The following is a 19,182-nucleotide window of genomic DNA, read 5'->3' on the forward strand; positions in this document are numbered from 1 at the left end:
ATAGATATGTCTCTTAGGGCCTTCAGCAGCAGGACTGCAAAGGGATGCTGGAGGCGGCTGCGAGCTGGCTGGGAAGGGGCCGCGGGAGCTGGCCGCTTGCCCGCTTGTCACTCCCAGAGCAAATTGGGGTTTTGCTGGCGTGGAGGCCTGGCCATGTACCCGCAGGCTGGCGGGATCACTGCCACTGCCCCTCGGCGTGCTGCCTGCCAGGGCCCTCCCGCAGCCCGCGCTTGCCAGACCCGACCTGGGCGGTTGCACAGGGTGGTGGCAGCCCTCGCCAGCTCTCAGCGACATCCTGCTTACCGCTGTGAATGCTTGTGCTGGTGTCAATTTATCCGCTTGGTAGCGAAGGGGAAAGAATTTTGTCTGGAGACTTATATGTAGGGGGAGTGCAGCCCAAGGGATGATAAGGAGCAGCATCTTATTAGTATTGCAGTGGTATTTATTTTACTTTTATTAATTTGTAAAGTGCTATCAAATGATTAATTGCAAACTGTGTATCCCAGAAGAGTTCTACTTTTTCTCACCCTATTGCTGTTAACTGAGTTGTACTTAGCCATGTGCTGTAGCAGTAGTGCCACAGGAGGACAAAGCTGTACCATGAAGGCTGACTGTATTAATAGTTTTTATTATTGAAGATCCATTTTGTTTTTCTTTTTCAACTGTCCCTTACAGGTTCTAGTTGATTTGTTGTGTTTTTTGTGAGGCTTTTTGTTTGTTTGTTTTGTCCAAGTTTTTAATTTCAAAGAATGTCATGTAATAATGCAAAGGTGCTATAGAATAGGAAAAGGGGGAGGGAGATGAGTAGGATTGAGAAAGGGCATAAAAGTCCTTTAATAATAATAATGATTTGGAAAGTAATTTTATCCAACCTTCTCAGTATTTATAGTATTGCCAGTTTGGGTTGTTAAAGTGTCTTTTTGTCATAGTTTCCAATGGGAAACTATAGTTCCTGTGGGAAGTAATGGGGAGTAGAGGCAGTTACTCTTTTTGTCCTCCATTGTATTAAATTGGTTGGCTGATATCAGTTTACTTTGTAAAAGGAATTAATATCCCAGATACAAATTTCATCAAAATAGGCAAATACTGGAGCAGGACCGGCAGCAGCATCCCGAGGAGAGAAGGGGAGGCAGTGTGCAGAGCTGTGTGCTCTGCTTGGCAGCAGCTGACCCACAGGCTGGCACATGTGTGCCGGGTGGCAAACTGGCCTAATCCCACTCCAGACAAACCTGTGTTCCTCCTTCTTCCTCTGTCCCTCCTGAAAAATGGGATTTTGGTTTTTGGGGAAGGATAGAGGGAAGAGAGCAGTTGAAAACGGGGATTGTTTTCACAGGATTGCAGAAGCTACAAACTTCTTGGGGAGGAGGACAGCAGGTGAAAGCAGCCGCACATTAAGCGATAAGAGTAATCCAGACTCAGGAACTGATCAGGCTGAAAAATTGTGCGGAAGAAAACACTTTTTCTTTCTTGCATGATCTGCTTGATCTGCTTCACAGCCTGGCTGTGGCTATGCAAACAGCTGAGCCAGCACAACAGAGAGAAGCTGCTGCAGAGAAAGGACGTGTTGGCTGCTGCAGCAGGGAGCAGTTTCACACTTGCCTTTTCTCCCATGTGCCAGTATTTGCTAGCCATTTAGGCACATAGCAGTCAGATGAGGTGATCCAGATGAAAACTATTTATTCCCTTTTTACTGGGCCGATTTTCAGTTTGGTTAAGTTCCCTAGTGCGGCTCATCTGGGTGATCACGTGAAAACAGTAATGGGCAGTGAAAGAGGAAGGATGGAAACCAAGGACTGAGACGGTGTGGCAAGGGGGCACAGGATCCTTTCAGCAGGTGCTTTCATTCATGTTTGTTTAAAATGGTCTTGTGTCACGTTTTTGCCTGTTTATGAACTGGCTTAATTGACTGTTGAAACAACAAATCCTTCCCTGATCCTGACTGGCCAGGGAATACCATCACTGACTTTCTGTCTATGCAGTTCAGAAAACAAATCCAAGGGAATAATAATTCTCCCTCTGCATAATGCACCCTGCTACTGAGTTAATTTTTAGCCTAATCAGTTTTCGATAAACATTAAAGGGAAACAGCTTGTTTTGACAACAGTGTTGGTTTATTGGTGGTTGTATGGTGGGTTTTGTGTGTTTTGTTCATTTTGTCTGCTTTTTAAGAATTCAGTGAGCTGTGATTATTGGAAGTAAGTAGAGAGGGGGTCCTATTCTGTTTAGGTTATTTGAGGAGTTTTCATGAAGCAACAGATCGGTGTGGCATTGTGTGGTCATCCAGTATTGGAGGAAGAAGGCTCAGTAGTCACACAACTGGGAAATGTGGTCTGGGTTTTTTTTGCCATGCAACTTCATATATGTTTTTGGGATATAAAAATACATTTTCTTTGAGCCAGCAATCTTCTAAAAACACTTGCATGTGCACTCTGTGTTTATAAAAATGTTCAGAGCATTGCAACATCACCAAACTAGACTGTTACTTCTATTTTGGGACCCAAAGCAACAGAGCTGTTTTCAGTCAGTCCAAATGCTTGTGCTTGCAGATGTAGAGAATAAAGCAGAACTGATACATCTGGGATCTTAACACCTTCCAGCTGGTGTTTGTTATCAGAGGGGAACCTGCATATATGTACTTGAGAGAGAGGATTATTGTCATCATATGACCATATCTGAAAGGGACAAAAGAAGATTTAAAAATATTGAATGTCTTCTTGCTTCAGATGTCATTTCTGGAAAATGCTCATGTTGATATCTAAATCTTCTGTTTCTGTTGGGTAATGAGATGCAGTGTACACAAAAGACCCTTTGATTTCTCAGTTGAGAAACTGAGTTGATGCCGTATGGGCTAATGTTGACAAAAAGGACTGATAATGCCATCATGCGTATGTGTAGAATTGATGTCTTTATAGATTATCAGACCAAAACAACAGAAATTTTGGGGTCCTAGCAAGCTTGATATTAAACAAAAAATGAAATACTACTGACTTGTTTCGTTCTTTGCAGTCAGTGGCTTTGGAAACGTATTTTAAGATCTCAGGGCTGTTCCAACTTGGTGATTTTTTTTTTTCTTCTTTTTTCCTCAACCAGAAAAAGCCACTGTCCTCAATAATAAAAGAAGTCTGCGATGGGTAAGTTCTGCCATATAGTACATACTAGATCCTATGCTTTTTGAGTTATTAAACCAATCAGGAGATAATTTTTTCTGAAGAAATTCTAGATATCCTGTATGACTAGTCATTAGTTTCTTAAATCTTGTAGTTGTTTTATCTTCAGATTTTGAATTTGCAGTGTATTTTAGATCAATTACTTGCAAGATGAGGTTCCTAACAATGCAGCTCCATCATGTGGGTGACTCATTTAGACTGTTTATTGCCTTTCTGCACAGAGGTGCATTTTACCCACTCACTTTATGCTTGTGGTCCCTACAGTTCATGGGTTAAGGAACTAAAGCACTGACTGTGGCTTTGGTTTTTGAGCGCTGAGTCTAGTGGCTACTGTAAGCTGGTCCAGTTGATGTGACTGCTCACATGAAACTGAAATGTTAATCACAGGTCCTGCAGTATGAACTAATAATTGGCTAAGAGAAATATCTTGCTTTAGTTTCAATATGTTAATATTTGGGGACAAAAATGCTGTTTTAAGCAAGTGCTGCCACACTAGTTTATATTCGTCAAATTGCTGCTGAGTTAAAAAGGTGGTATTTTATGTGTAATGTAATGTATCCACTTAATACTATGTGTGTTGGGCATTGTATAAGCTAACATAAAATCCTGGTGCTGTAAATTTTTTTGTCTGTTTTAGTGATTTAGTGATCTTGCTTACTGCAAGCAAAAATTATGCTTGCTATTTCTTACAGACCTGGAATGAATATCAGATCATTATCAATTTATTTTTGGAGCACTGAAGTGTCACTGTATCGACAAAGTTTCTCTTCCTTGTCCAACCCGCCCCATGCCCCCTCCTTCTTTTTATCTTTGCCTTGAAAGGAAAGTATTTGTTATGTAATTTCTTTCTTGACCATAGTCAAGTTTAGGACTTTGTTTCAGATATGCAAAGGGAAAATCGCATTTATAGGATATATTTGTACTGAAATTTTCCTTTTGTAAGCATGCTTTTATCTTAAACTTTGGAATTCGTCATTGAAAGCTATGGAAAAGTATGAGAAATACATGGGAATGACAGGCACTTGTTTGATCATAGTAAAATTATGTAAAGGGTACCTCTCAAATTTTTAACATTTCATTTTGTGATTAATTTATTTTCATATTTCTAAGGTGGTCTCTTGCAAATCATGATCAGTTTGCACTGCAGCATGCTGATAGTTCTAACTTCTACATCACAGAGAAGGTAGGTAAATCATTCAACACAATTCTTGCATAGTCTATCAAAATGTTTGCCACAATAATTTATTTTAAATTAAAATATATAAAAATATATTTTCTGTAATGTAATGCCGGTGAGAGGGTAAGTACTAGGAGACCTGGTTTAATGATTTTGCCCCGAATTCTTCTGTTTGGAAAGGGAAGTAAAAGTTTGAATGTGCCAAGGCCTTCACATCTGAGTTTGAGACTTCAGCACTGAGCCCTTCAGCTTTGGTATTTGTGCATGTTTAGTATTCTGCTGACAAGTGGTGTACAGGAAATTGAAATATGTAGAACATGAAGGGCTCTTTGAAGTCTGAGGAGACCTTCAATGCATGTCACTTCCCTCTTTGGCTGATCAGGTAGAAATAAGTTTCAGTGATGGTGTAATATTTTCTACTCCTTCCATCCTGCCGTCTTGTCCTTTTCCAGTTCTGTATGTTACGTTGGTTTATTTCTTTGGTCCCCAGATAGCGTGGAAATAGGTGATTCACAAAGTGATGCAATGATTTCAGCACAAAGTAATGAAATGTCTATAGCTGTAATAAAAATGGAATGTCTAGTCTAAATAAACGGGACGTGCTCATCTGAACGAGACCAAGTAGTACATTCATTCCTAGCATTACTGATAGAATTGCTGAAATTACTGAAATTAAGGAAAAAAAAATTAATCTTTGAAAGAGTATACACGTTAGTGCTACAAATTCTAAGCAATGGGAAAAGAGCACTATTTAAAACCTGCTGAAGTCCGCATGCAGATTCCGTAGCCCCAGTGGATTTTGAGTTAAACAGACCTGAGCTTAGCTGCATAGACGTAGATGCCTCTTGCTTACCCTGTTATCAGTTTAGTTTGGCTTGCTCTTAAGCAGAAGGATCTTTTAGTTTTGTTTTGCATTTTACAGTTGTCTAGGATCTGCTAAATAGAACTGAGACATGAGCTAACTTTTCTCTTGCTGTAATTCGTAACCCTACCCAAGAAATAAAGGGAACTTAGGCACAGTAAAGCATTTAGAAAGACTAAATTTAGCAAGACAGCTAGAGCAGTTGTTCATAAGATATAGTGCTACTTTTTTTTTTTTTAAGACCAGTTTCAGTTTTACCTTTAACTGTTTGGCAGCCCAGACAACCTCCTCAATGTGTCACAGTTTGTTTTGGGATCTCCCCTTTTTGCTTGTGTGTTTTTTCTCCCTTCTTTTCAAGTTTCAGTTGACAGACACTTCAAAGACCACCATAAGGAAAACTGCTGAAGTAATTATTGGCTTGTGTGTTTTGCCTCCACCCAAATTAAATAGCAAGACTGTTTTGCTAATTGCCCCGAATTCTGACACAACATTTTCCAATAAGCCAGACACAACTGAATTTGCCTGTTGGCCTTTAAACTCGTGATTGTTCACTGAATATTTCCAAGAAGCCGGGATTGAGCAAATACTCAGACTTGTTGAAGGTATTTGTCCTGATACAATTGGAGGAATCTTCCAGGCTTTACCTCCACCTTTGGTGGGTAGGATCCTGCAGCTTTGGAGAAGTGTTTTCTGTTCTGCATAAAAGGAAGTCTGATGGCTTTTGGCTGCCTTTAACTTGCAATAAGGGTGGAAAACGATGGTCTTCTAGAACATTTTGGATTGTACTGCAGAGAGGACTTTGAGTTTGTTTATTCCCTACTGAAAATATGCAGAGTGTCTGACTCTGAGTCACATAAATAAGAGAGAAGAGCTCTAAATGCCACCAGTATTACTCAGATGTCTGTGACTTTTATTAGATATTGTTCACTGTTTATCAGTGCTTATTGGATAGTGTCTATTAAGAGGCTTATATAGGCCATCACCCCTTCTACGTACTTTCCCTCATTTGTGCGCGGTAGGATGTTGTTGCTTTCTGAATTAAAACATGAAAAACACCAGGCATGAGGACAAACACATGCACTTCAATGAAGCTACAACGCTAATTGTCAAAGCCCACATTGTTTTAATCTGCCTCTTACTAGGACATGAGCAGAGTTCTTTTGCAACAGTGACAGATTCTAATAAGTAAGTATTTTTCACTGCTCTCTAAGATGAATTGAATGTCTGTACATATGCAGAAAACATTATGTGTAGGTCATGTTTCTGCAGAGCCTGGGTGACTGCTGATTTATGGCCTTCCAGGTAGAGATGCCTTTTTAAAAATATCATCATGTTTAAAGTTACCAGAAAGAAAAGCAATTAATGAATTCTTGTACAAAGTAGCAAGAAACTTTGAAGTGAAAATGTTACAAATGTGGGACTGTCAACACATGGCTTACAATTATATTTTTGATTTTGGGTGGCAAACAGCGCATCTGTGTTTTGGTTGTCATATGCAGAACTCTTTATCTTTTGTAGCTGACCTATATTTCCTGATTATACCATACATAAATAAAAACAACGCCCAAGCAGTTCTGTCTCTTTTTTTTTTTTTTTTTTTTTTTTTCTGGCTGTATTATTTGGAAAAATGCCTCTACAGGAGTAGCAATAACTCCTTCAGACAGTATAAGGACAGTCTTTTAACACATCTTGAGTCAGCCAGGGTTCTTACTAGAGACAGGGCTTATCACAGCAGATGCGGTTTGGACTGCTGTCTCTGGGGTTCTGGTTTGGCTATATCTGTGCCTCTGAAAATGGAAATTATTAATTATGTGTTTTAGTAATTTAAAAAAAAAAAAAAACAAAACAAGAGAAATAAAATAAGAGGTTATGTGAAGAAGAAAACCAAGCAGGCATAGTGCCTGAGCTTAAGCCTAGCTGGTGTTTTGATCACAGGGTATTTGATTGTTAATTACATTAACAGGTGAGTCTTTTTTTTTGAAGACCTTATCATGGAGGGGCATTTCTTTGGTAGGTCAAACATGTAAAAGCCTGACTTCTGAATCAAAATCTCATTGTGCTAGATACTATATAATAGAGAATAAAAAAGTCAGCTTTGCTTCAGTCTGTCCAGGTTGTACCTGAATAGATGCTTGCATACATCAAGTGTACTAACTCAGGAATGCTATAGCCTGGATGAGCTCAGGTTTAGAACAGAAAATGCTGTATGAAGAGTAGAAAATGGCTGCATAATTTTGTGTGCTGTGTGTGTTCCTGAGCAAACCGCAGCTTGGATATTTGTCCACTGTGTTCCTCTGCTGGCAGTACTAGGAATCCAGGGACAGACATCTGAGTGGCTCATGCATCACGTTGGTGGGTGTGCCTGGTCCCTTATTGCTGCTCACCCCAGGCCTTGCAGACAAGGTCTGGCTCCCCTAGATCCATTTGTGTGCCTGTGCGGCCCACCATGGGCTCTGGGTCTGGGAGGGATCATTGTTAGCTCAAACTCAGTCTCTTAAAACAAAAAGATTGTGACAGAGCCGGATCATTGCAGCTGTTCACATTACAGTACAGCCTCAAAAATGTTGTCTTTGTCACATCTGAAGGTGTGATAAACCATAATGTTTATCAACAAGGGAGCCTTGCAGGAGTGTGGGGCTGGAGAATTACAGTGTTCAAGCTGGCTTCACTATTGAAGGCAGAATGTGGTGGCTCTTAACCCTGCACCTGAGCAACTATCAGGAATAAAAGGCTAGCTCACTCTTGCTGAGGGGCTTTGTGAGCCAGCTCCGAGCTATACTCAGCACACAGTGATGATACTGGTGCCATTTTTTGTATGTTATCTTTTAAATGTAAGGGCATTTCATTCATCTCTGTATTGACTGCAGCCCGTTTTTGTTCAGTCACAATTTCGTTGTGTTGGTTTTTTACATCTGATGCCACTGAAAACTCCCCATGTTTTTTTCATTCTTTCCTGACTCCTGCATTTCCCTTTCATTCTTATGTGCTTATTGCATGAAGTGGAGGAGAGCAGACACTGAGTTCCTTCCGTTAATTTTGAGAGGCTTTTAGTGCTGTTTTGCAGAGGGAGCTGCCCCCACCTTACTTTCATTGTCATTACTCAGCTCTTTGCTGTGTTTGCAGATGGGAGATCCTTCTACCCTCTGCCTTCCCCAAGCTGGGAACCTGGGCAGTCCCTGGTGCTTGTTCTTTCTCAAAGGTGCTTTTGCTTGTGACCTATTTTTTGCTGAATACAACCTGTAATTGTATATTCATGTGAAATTCCCCTGTGCCATTACAGGCTCCCTGTGTGGGAGTCTATGCAAATGACAGGACAAGAAATGAGCCACTTGTAGGATTGGGGTTTTTTGGAGGTTTTTTTCTCTCATGGTTCTAGTATTCATCTGTTTTCACTGATTAATTGAACTTCAGTGAGTTGGAAGTAAACATTCTCAATAATGAAGGCTTCTGATTCAGTAAAGGAGCTGGTACTTTGTAAACAGCTGAGAATGAGAAGTAGAATGAAGGCTGGAAACTGGAGTAATTTATTAAGTGATCTGTTCCTCTCATTTGCCATTTTGCATTACTCTTAATAACAGATTTGTTAGTAATGCTATGTAAATGGCAGCTTCCAGTCCAGATCTGGCCTGGACCAAACTGTGCCCGTCTTTGCCTTTTCTCTGCCACTCATAGGACATGTGGTATGTCCCTCATATTCACAAATTTCTTACTATTTTGGTGCACAGCCCTGCAGAAATTGCTAACAATAAGGGCAGCCCAAGGAGTCAGAGCAGCCGTGCTCCTGCCTGCTTGATGGATGCTGGTAACACTGCCCTGTGGCCTCCAGTAAAATCTAGTGGGCACTAGTTATATTTCTCCAGTGAACAGAAGTAAAACTTGAGTATCCGTACACTAAATCACTTTCAATCCTGCTTCATTCAGGCTGATTTCAAGAACAGTGGGTTTTAGGACTCATTTTGTAGGACTTTCGGTTTATGCTACTTTTTCCAAAGAAAAGAATTCTGTCCTGTCAACCTGTTACACTTTCTGGTCCAGCATGGACAGCTTAATTCTTCTGCTTGCCTCCTTTTTAAGGTATGACAATGTCTTCTATTTAGTTTGTTAGTTCCACATTGAGGCTGATGAGATGGATCAAGTGTTTTTTTAAAAAGCTGTATAGATATTTATTTTCTTGAATTTAGTTTGTAATTTTGCCCTGCAAGTAATCACTGGAGAGGAAAGGCTCTGAAAATGTTTGCCTTTATGGTTACAGCACTTGGGAAGATAGGTATGATATACCACAGGCACAGTGAGACTGTTTGGGTTCAGCTGATAGCAAACTGTTCAGTGTTAGATCTGGCTGACAGAAAAGTGCTCTCTATACCACCTTCATACTTCAAAGAACAACCTATTTGGATGGGTAGTTTTACAAGGTGCGTTCAACAGACATCACAGCCCACTGCTGAAAGGGATCCTGCCACTTCATTTCTGCTGACTGCAGCTTTTTTTTTTTTTTTATAATTTTTGGAGGTGGTAGCAAGGGGGGGATCATTTTGTGCCACTTTAATTCATTACATTTGCTTAATAAAAAGTCTGCCTGATCTAATGAAGGGTGAGGCAGGACTCTTGAATCATGTCCAGGAATGGGCTGCAGAGAAGGAAGAAGTTAAAGGAAGGGTAGGAAGAAGAATGAAACTTCGCTGTTTTTAACAGCTGTGAGCTGTCATGTCCCTCAGTTGCTCGTGGAACTGGCTTAGCCTGATGTGGAATGAACTTGTTGACAAATTCCGCTGTAGTCATAAATGGAGAAGGGGTGTTTTACCTATGGTCCCTCTATGTCTGAGAGGAAGGGCGCAGGGAAGGGAGTAGGAATAGGATGTACATGTTAGAGAAGCACAATCACCTGCAGGCATCCCCTTAAACAAGTCTCGGTGAAGTTTCAAATGTGATGGTTGCAAAACGAGCTGGCCTTCTTTCCTGCTTATACTGTAGTGCTTATTCCTGTCTTTTACCCCAAAATGATAAAATTTTCAGCTGGTTTAGTTCCCTTGTTGACTCATCAACTAGTTATACAACTGTTTATGCCACATAAAAACAGTAGTAGGAAAGAGCAAGAGACTGAAAAGCAAGATTCTACTTTATGGTAGCAAGCTGTGCTTTGATTTGGCAAAAGTGACTGTAAACCACAGTCTTGGCTTGGGTCTTCAGCTATTTCTCTTAGTAGCAGCATCTGCTTAAGGAGCTACTGCTTCTGCACTGGCCCATCAGTGGTGCTGTGGGTGAATGTGTGGGGTGAACTGCATCAAAGAATGGACTTCAATTTGACAATCCTTATTTGAGGTTTTTTTGTGTCCTTACCAGTTCCCTGTTCTGATTTCCTCACATGATCTCACCAATGATAGTATGAGCCCAGTTAAGTCAGTCATTTCCTGATGTTTATTTTGCAGTGTGCAGCTCTTATGTTCCAATTTACCGGAGGATGATGGGGCTGCTTGTTATCTGCCCACCCCTTCCGTGTTACTGGTACGACTGTCTGTGTGTCTGTGTGGTTGCTTGAATTGGGGAACTCATCCAGGTTAAAAATAACTTGAGTGTAACTTCTTTTAATGTGTCAGAAGGATGTCTGCCCACAGTGTAATACCACTGCTGCTCTGCAGAGCAAGTGCTACCTGATAATGTTGTCCTTGTGGATCACTCCACCTGAAGACGAGTATGGACTTTTTCTTAGGATATGTTTCAGTGGCATTCAAGTTAGTATTACTGTTGCTGGAGAAAAAGGTAGTCAAGCTTTCTTTTTCCTCTCCATTGCTTCATTCACTTCACTAGCAACTACTGCTGGAAGGTGAGTTGGTTCAAGTTGTGGATCTGACAAAACAAAACTCTGGAAATTTTTTTTTCCCCCTCCTTTTTGTGAATGAAGGGGAGAGGAAGAGGTAACTTTTTTTAACATTAGGTGGTTGACTGTTGCTGCATGTTGGTAGATCCGATGTAGAGAAAGTGTTGGGAGCCCGCATGCTAGAAGGATATGTGCAAAATTGTGCCTTTTGTGGGCTGTAGAGTTGCAGTGGATTAGGTTTACCCTGAAACTGTACCACTGGTATAACTTGGTTTATTTACTAACTTCTGTAATCCTTGAATAGGTGTAGATAAACAGCATGCAGAAAACTTCCTCATTTTAGAAACTTCAGCCAAACTACCAACACTTAATTTTTTTAAGGAAAATGCTATCATCAAATTCTAACGTGAAAAACTAGAGGACATCTTCCTTGTTTCCAGCAGCTTCCTGGAACGGGAATTTTATCACAAGATTAATTGCCTCAGTATTTCTTTTAAAACAGTACATATTCCTGTCATGCCAAGTACTACAATGTTGATAATTACCTATATATCTTAGCTCTCATCTTATTAAAGTTTTTGGTGACTAAAAATGAACTTAAGAAATTTCCTACCAAGTTAGCCGGATGCTATATCTAACCTCATAGTTTATCTCCAGCTGTAACAGTAGAAAATGTCATTCAGGCTTGTGATCTGATGATGGCTTTCACTCCCTTCATGCTTCCTCAGCATTGACATTTGTTGTACTACAGGTGTTGGAGGCTACATCTACACTTAATCCATTTAATATTCCATATAAAGGTCATGACATTCTTTCATCTCTTCTTGAACCCACTGATTCTGCCTGTTTTCACAACCTGTTGACACAGCAAGCACAAGTGGTTCACTGCCTGCTGAATGAAGAGGTATATTCTTGATCTGCTTTAAACTGATCCCCTACTGCTTTCATCAAGTACCCCCTAGCTCTCATACTGCAGGATTTGATAACAACAGTTCTGCATTCGTCCACTACATTCCCTCCTGTGGCCTTTGTCCCTCCAAACTGAGTAGAGCTTGCCTTGTGAGGCAGCTCCTCAATGCCAAGCATTTCACTTGCCTTTCTCTGCATTTTCCCTGAGGCTACTGTGTCCTCCTTAAGACTTGAAGATCAGAACTGCAGACAGTGCCCTGCATATGGATGCATGAAGTTCTTGTGACAAATGATGCCTTCTGGTTCACAGTGCCACTTCTGATGACGTCCAATGTTTACTGGCTGCTGTAGCACACTGAATCTGTGCTTTAAAGATCTGCCAACAAGAGCTTTGCTTCTCTTTCCTGAGTTGTTGACTTAGAAACTAACTCTATTATGTATCATTTTGTCCTTATTTACTACTTATTTACTACTTTATTACTTAATGATATAAACACGTGAAGAATTTTAGGTTTCTTGACTGTTATTCTTTAGCCCAGTTAGAGAAGTCTGAAGGAAGCTGTTTGATCAAGGTTAAAGAATAGTGCTGAGCGAGCTATAACCATGGGAACCAATGCTTCTAGTTCTTCCTCAAATATGTTAAGAAAACATTCCATTCCAACCATTTACAGTGAGCTTAATCTTGAGACATTTTGCTGGGTCTAACAGATTATTAAAATGATAAGCAAATGCATGGCAAAATAAACTTTAATTTTGCATGATAAGTTTTCCGAAGTGTCTCTCCAGCAACTCTCTGAATAAATGGCTTGACTGTTTTGATAGGATTTTTTGAAAGTGAATTCACATACCTCCATCCCTCTGCATGGTTTGGTGGACTCTGTTAATGCTTGAGGCCTGCTTTTTAGATGCAAGTCTCCTGCATATGTTTTGGGCAAAGTAGCCTATGGCACAGCAAAGATAGAACTTTGAGAAGGAGCAGAATCTGGGGGCAGATAATGTAGGTTCATGTCGCTCAAGCTGGTGGAGTTGGGAAGTCAGAGTACCCTAAGACGTGAACACGAGGCAAACTGTCCCGGTGTTCTCTACTTCCTGTTGTTTTGTTGTTTGTGTGTTTTCATGATAGTACTTGTCTTGTCTGATTGAAAACTCAGCTTGAAAAGTATCGTGTACTAGTATGCTTGGAAATACTACCTACTCAATTAGAATAAAATCATCTTGTGAGTGTAGACTCTTGCTAGATATATTGCAAAAGGGACTTATTTGTATCCATAATATAACAGCTGTCTTAGTCCTAGGTAACATTTATAACAAATTACTTTCTTGTTACTAAGGTTTTTTTAGGGGCATTTTAGACAGTACTGTTTCACTGGTTCCCTCACATGCCCAGGAATAAGCTTTCCTAATACAGATCAACAGCATGAACAATATCTACAAACCTGATGTACACTTGAGAAACAGATCAGAAATGTCTTGGAAGAGGGTTTTTTTGTTTGCTTTTTGTCTTGTTCTTGTGTTCCATGGCCCACCTCCCTCCGCCCTCATAGGTGGTGGTGAGCCCTGTCCGGAATAGCAGTGGTGCTTACGAGTACGATTGCCAAAGCCAGGCTGCTGTAATGACGTTCTGTTATCCTGGAAAAGAAATCCACAGGATGCTCTCCCTAATACTAAGCAGATTAACTGTGTGTAAATGTTGCAATTGAAATTAACTGGCATGCTGACTACTGCATCACACAGTTAATGTAGGAAATCCTCTTGGCTTAATTGTACACTTACACGCTGTTTCTTGGTAGGCGCTTAAGCCATTATTTAGAATGGCTAAACAAAATTGGATTTTTTTATTGGGGAACAGCTAACCCTTTTCAAGTTTTGGCTAGCCTGCTGCGTTAGAGATTTGATGTTTTGAATACTTTCAGAGAGAAGGCATGGGCAGTTTTCCTTAAGCCTTTGTCTAAATCAGGAGTTGAAGATGAACTCCCTATCTCTTGTGATAGCAGTGGTTGAATTTACAGTATAGGACAGACTGATGCACTTTGCTCTGGACCAGGCATGATGAAAGGTCCTTGAGCTTCGTGTGCTGTGGGCTCTGACAAGCATCGCAACTCTGAGTCTGAAAGCTTTGGTGCTTCAGACTTGGCTTGATAAATAAACAGAAAGACCCCAAAGAAAACTTCCAGCAATGCTTTTATGTATTCTGTGTGTTCTTTTTTCCTCTGCTATTTTATACATAACCTGCTGACATGTGATCGCTCTGGAGAATAGCTCTTCTCTTGTTTATCCATATGTGGTATCTGAACTTCAACCAGGTTGTCAGCTTCCCTTTTTCCACTTGTTTTTAAATTCCTCTGACTATAGAGAAATAGTGTATTTTTAACAAGGTATTTTTTCACTAGATAGGTTGGTTGTAAATTCAATCTATGCAATCTATAAGTGTCCTTATTTAATTAGAGGTTTATTTTTTTAACCTGCACGCACAACACTGTAGAGAGTATATCAGGTTAAGCCAAGCTTTTTATGGGTTAGGGTTTCAGCTTGTTGAACAAGCTGTGGATCATAGTTTCAGCCTGAAGCAACTGTGAAATAATGTAATTCAGGCTGTGGTTGACAGCTTACTGCTCCCAGAATGGGAAGGTATAATTCCTCGTCACTCTTCCCCTGTTCTCTTTCCCCCCACTGCCTCCCTGCTCGCAAAGATACGGTTCCACCATCTTTCTTGGGTTTGTGCTGGTGCTGAATCCTTGCAGAGCTTGTTTCTTTTTATTAACCTGACTGAAAACTCTCCTCTCCTTCCTGCTGGGGCTAGTTTCTGCCAGGTTAGTGGGATTGTGAGACTGACCCGCAAACAGGTCGGTCTGGTGCCAGAGCTGACTTGAGGTAGAAAAGGGAGCCCATGGGTGGGAGGGAGTAGTACTCAGCTGTTCAGCAAACTCCTTGAGCCTCCTGAGACCACCACGTAGCCTCCTCATGCAATGCCTGTTACCTCGTGTTTGCAATAGACTCAGAGTGTTTGCAGAGATGCTTATTGTAGCCCAGATGAAGTGACTTGTTAAACCACAAACTCATTTGTATATCTTATTTAGTAGTTAATGTTACTTAGAGCAGGAAACATAAGCTTAAAGTTATGCTGCTGAAAAAATAAGGCTCTGTGTGTGCTCTTATTTATGTTTAAGAATAGTCTATTTACTTAGCTCCAATGTTTTCATAAGGGTATCAGGGAACTTTCACTCCTGAATGCAACTGGTACAGTTTAAGTTGTTTAAGTGTTGTCTGATCGCCTAACTACTTTTAATATTGTTGCATGCTGGGGTTTGCTGCCTTCCAAGTAAAGCTGATGGAACTCTGTGTGTATGTGTACATGCCCGTACTCTGGCCTAACACAGCTGAGGTCCAGTGCCTTAGTCTAAGCTGTTGATGGAGGTAGATTTAGCCTATGCTGACGGTCTGTCCTAAAGCAATTACTTTTATTCAGTTCTACAAATCCAGGAGGTGGTAACAGTTTAAACCACCACAAGTGTTCACAAAGTTAGTTTGTTTCAATGCAGATTAAGATTAAACCACACAAATGCACTGTTGCCACTTCATACAGATTCCTTAGACATGATGAAACATAGCTGGTTCTGGTGCTGTTTTACTAGAAGAGGAGAAAATTTGGCACTTTGTTACTGCTGTGGGAAGTCACCCTGTGTTTAGCTGCTCACCCTTTTTTGCCCCTGTCTGGAATAGAGACTGGCTGGCCTCCCTGGGGCTATTCTGGCAGCAGGAGACTGCTGAGGACTGAGATGAGTTAGCTGCATATATAAGCAAAGATGTCGTAAAAAAGCTTCTCCCTTCTACCCCCTGTGTTGTCTGGCACTTCAATTATTTCAGTTAGAGTGAAGAAGTCTTTGTGGGTGGAGAGCGATCTTGTAGGTAGCAAGAACCAATCCCACAGGCGAGTTGGATACCAAGAAAGAGGCAATGTACTGGAGTTTTATTTTGAGACTACTTGACCTGGTTTCAGGCAAGATTTATCCTGGTTTTAGCGTTTTGGATTTGAGGTGTATCAGAATGGGAGCAAGAGGATGAAATGAATTTGGGAAAAATTGCCTGAGAAGAAATACACCTTTATTTATTTTTTTTTTTTTTTTTTGGTTAAACACCAGTCTGCAGAAAGCCTCTAATGTCGTCTTCAGAACAAAATTAGCTCTTCTCTCTCAAACTGTTAGGTATTCCTCCAGTTCCTTTGACAAATTAGGGTATCAGCCCATGAACAAGCCATTGAACTATGAGTGAAGTTGTGAGTGTGCGTTTTTGCACTGTGCAGAGTCAGTACCTGTTAGTACGTTCATTGTGCTAGGTACTGTATTCTCTTAACCTGTGGTGAACAGGAGGTAACTTGTTGAAACAGGGACAGGCTTCCCTACACTCACCCCAAGGGAAGACCATGCACTGGGCAGTGACCACAAAGTTGTGAGGATACTGTAAGCGTACACCATAGTTTATGCCATGGCTGCTTTTTCATCTACCCATAGCTTTAGTTTAATTGAATGCGTTATGTGAGCTTAACCAAAAGAAAATGTTTAATGCCACTTCTTTCTGCCAGCTGGGTAAGGAGAATGACTTACGGCATATTTGAACTGTACTTACCGCTAACAGTGATGCTTTTTTTACTTTGAGGGAGAACGCAAAGTCGTGGTGGCAGAGCTCAGTGGGTTGGTTCCAGTGGTTTAAGTCAGCATGTTCTTGTTATAGAAAATGGAGAGCCAGTGGGATAAATTTTAAACCCTGCAGATGTTTAATGACATGTTTCAGCAAACTTACAAACTCCTCAACTATGTAGCACAATACCAGTGCCAGACATCATGGACAGTATATTTCAAAGGAATATTTAGAAATTTCCAGTGGAAGCTAAACTTTTAAAAACATGAAGTCATTCTTGAAAGGGTTCAGATTTGTTAAATATCTTGTGAACCACCACCTATTTCTTGAAGCTAATGTTAGTATGCCTCAGTGGGGAAAATACTGTATAGATGTTAGCTCACATATGAAAGAGAGAAGCTTTTGCATGCAGACAGGGGAAAGTACTGGTGCTGGTTTAGTGTGGCATTCTGCTCAATGCATGTTTCATCTTTTTATGTGAGTCTTAAATTAAAACCTGTTGGATTTTTCTCTTTCAGAATCGTAATGAAATAAAAAATGGAGCGATCCTTCGATTAACAACATCTCCAGTGAGTTACTGTTCTGTTCTTCTCTCCCTGCAAAGTGAAGATTTGATTAGTAAATCTTGTGAACTGGTGTATGTGCTCTTAAGGTTTAGCCACACTGTATCCCACAATCCTTCCGCAAAGGAGGGTGACGGTATGGTCACAAGATGACTGTGTGTGTTCTCTTTTTTTTTTTTTTTTTTTTTTTTTTTTGAGTTATGGGGGCAGGGGTGGTATCTCTGAGTGACGTTTAGTGATAGGATTGGCACAACTGGGTGTTTTTTGTATCTTGCTTTGCCTGCGCAGGGAACAGCTTTCATGTCCAAGATACTTCTGCTTCCCTGCTGGCATTGCAGCCTCACTCAGGTTGTTCCTTTTCTGCCCTAGAGCTCACAGCCAGGAGAAAGGACTGGAAGTTGAATCATGTAAAGCTCTTCTGGGCAGCTTGGGTCAGAGTTTTCCTGCTCTCTTGTGTTTCTATTGAGTGAGCAGCAACTGTAACGATGAGTTTTTACTGTTTGGTTGTTGTTGGGTTTTTTTCAACACCATCTCCTTGCCAGCTCCTCAGAAAGTGCACGGCAGAGTTGTCGGTTGCCTTGTAATGGCCTGTTTTCCTGCTGAGTTGAGCAGTACTGTTGCCACATGCTGAAAGCCACTATTAGTCCCAGAAGATGTATGTCTAAGGCAGCAGAAATCCTGTTTCCTTGCTGACAAATGTAGTGTGCCAATAAAATGGTTTACATCTTCATGGTGGTGCTCTAGCTTCTGCAGATTCAAAGCATCCTTATGGCCAAACTCTGCCACCCTGTACTGCAGATCATTTGAAGAGGCAAGATGGAGCTGTGGTGGCTTAACTTTTGGCTTCTGTTGAACCTGTTAAGAGTGGGGACAGTTACTGCCATAAGATGCAAAAACTTCTAGATAGAAGCCACACAGAGATTATAGATATGTTTTCGGATGGATCACTTTTCAGTTAGTAGGACCTAGGCTCAAAGCAAAGAAACAGAGAAGTGTATGTTGTTACTAACTTCCCAGGTTCTCCAGGCATCATGTGCATTTCCATTCCTCCCCAGCCTGCTTAACCTGATGATGGCTTATATTGGATTTAGGAGGTGACTGAATTTGTACACACATTTGTGTATAAGTGGAAATTGAAGAAACCAATATGGAAACAGATAGATGCCTCAAGGTTTTTATTAAGTGACTGCAATATTAATCTACAGGAGTGTAACTTCTTAGCAGAAAGCATTTCTAAGCAGCAGCCAGCTGGGCAAAGACGAGATTTCCGATATCCTTAATCATCTTTTTCAGTGGTTGTTATATATGGAGCTTTAGAGTCATAAAAATAAACAACAGCTTAAGGCCATGGCTCTGTCAGAGTCTATGGGACTCGAGAGTCTCTTGCCATATGTCACCAGAACAGCCTTGTACATGGGGAAACCACTTGCTCGTGGAGTAAACCCCAGTTGGTGGAACTTCCTCAGAAACAGACAGCCCCCAGCACCAGCTCCTCCTAACCTTTTGGACTTGTTAAGAACAAATACCTGCTCCACTGGCTATCTACTGCTCAGACTTGGGATCTTGTGAAATCAAAACAACATCTGTGGTTCATCAGGAACCAATGTGGTCCAAACTCACTGCATTATTCTTCCGTGTAACCACAGCATGGAGTGACAGCATGAGATGACTCCTGGAATCCTTCCCTGTCTCAAAATCCACAACCAGTTGTACCCTACAGAACTGAAGAGAGGCTGTGCTGTGACTCATCTGGGGAAATCACTGTCTGTTTGTCTTCATGATCACTTGTGCAATTGGAAACGTAACTTACAAACACAAAAGACAAATTTTGGTTTTATAGCACTTTCTTCTGATACCTATGGGCAGGAAGGTGGGGCTTTGCAAAAGACTCTCTTCTGCTTGTTCTGTTTCTTTGGTAATTGGCCATAGGTGAGTCAACCAAGACAGGGGCCCTTAGGATACTGGGGTATTTACCTGTTACCTACCAAGTTATGGACCACTCCGGCAGTGGCCTGCCATTAGAACTGACTTAGCTATCCTGTTATAAAACAGAA

At 40.9% G+C, this 19,182-nt stretch overlaps 1 protein-coding gene across 2 annotated transcripts in view; it reads left to right on the forward strand.

Moving 5' to 3' along the window:
• The window catches only part of ELMO1 (engulfment and cell motility 1), a 309,226-nt gene that overhangs the window by 58,970 nt on the left and 231,074 nt on the right, over positions 1–19,182 (forward strand). For both annotated transcript variants that reach the window (XM_074858472.1, XM_074858461.1), the window contains exons 4-6: positions 3,091–3,131; positions 4,278–4,350; positions 17,084–17,134. In XM_074858472.1, the coding sequence (XP_074714573.1) occupies positions 3,091–3,131; positions 4,278–4,350; positions 17,084–17,134 (165 nt within the window). The remainder of the gene's footprint in view (positions 1–3,090; positions 3,132–4,277; positions 4,351–17,083; positions 17,135–19,182) is intronic.

Source organism: Strix uralensis, chromosome 1 (assembly GCF_047716275.1).
Source record: "Strix uralensis isolate ZFMK-TIS-50842 chromosome 1, bStrUra1, whole genome shotgun sequence".
Taxonomy (NCBI): Eukaryota; Metazoa; Chordata; class Aves; order Strigiformes; family Strigidae; genus Strix; species Strix uralensis.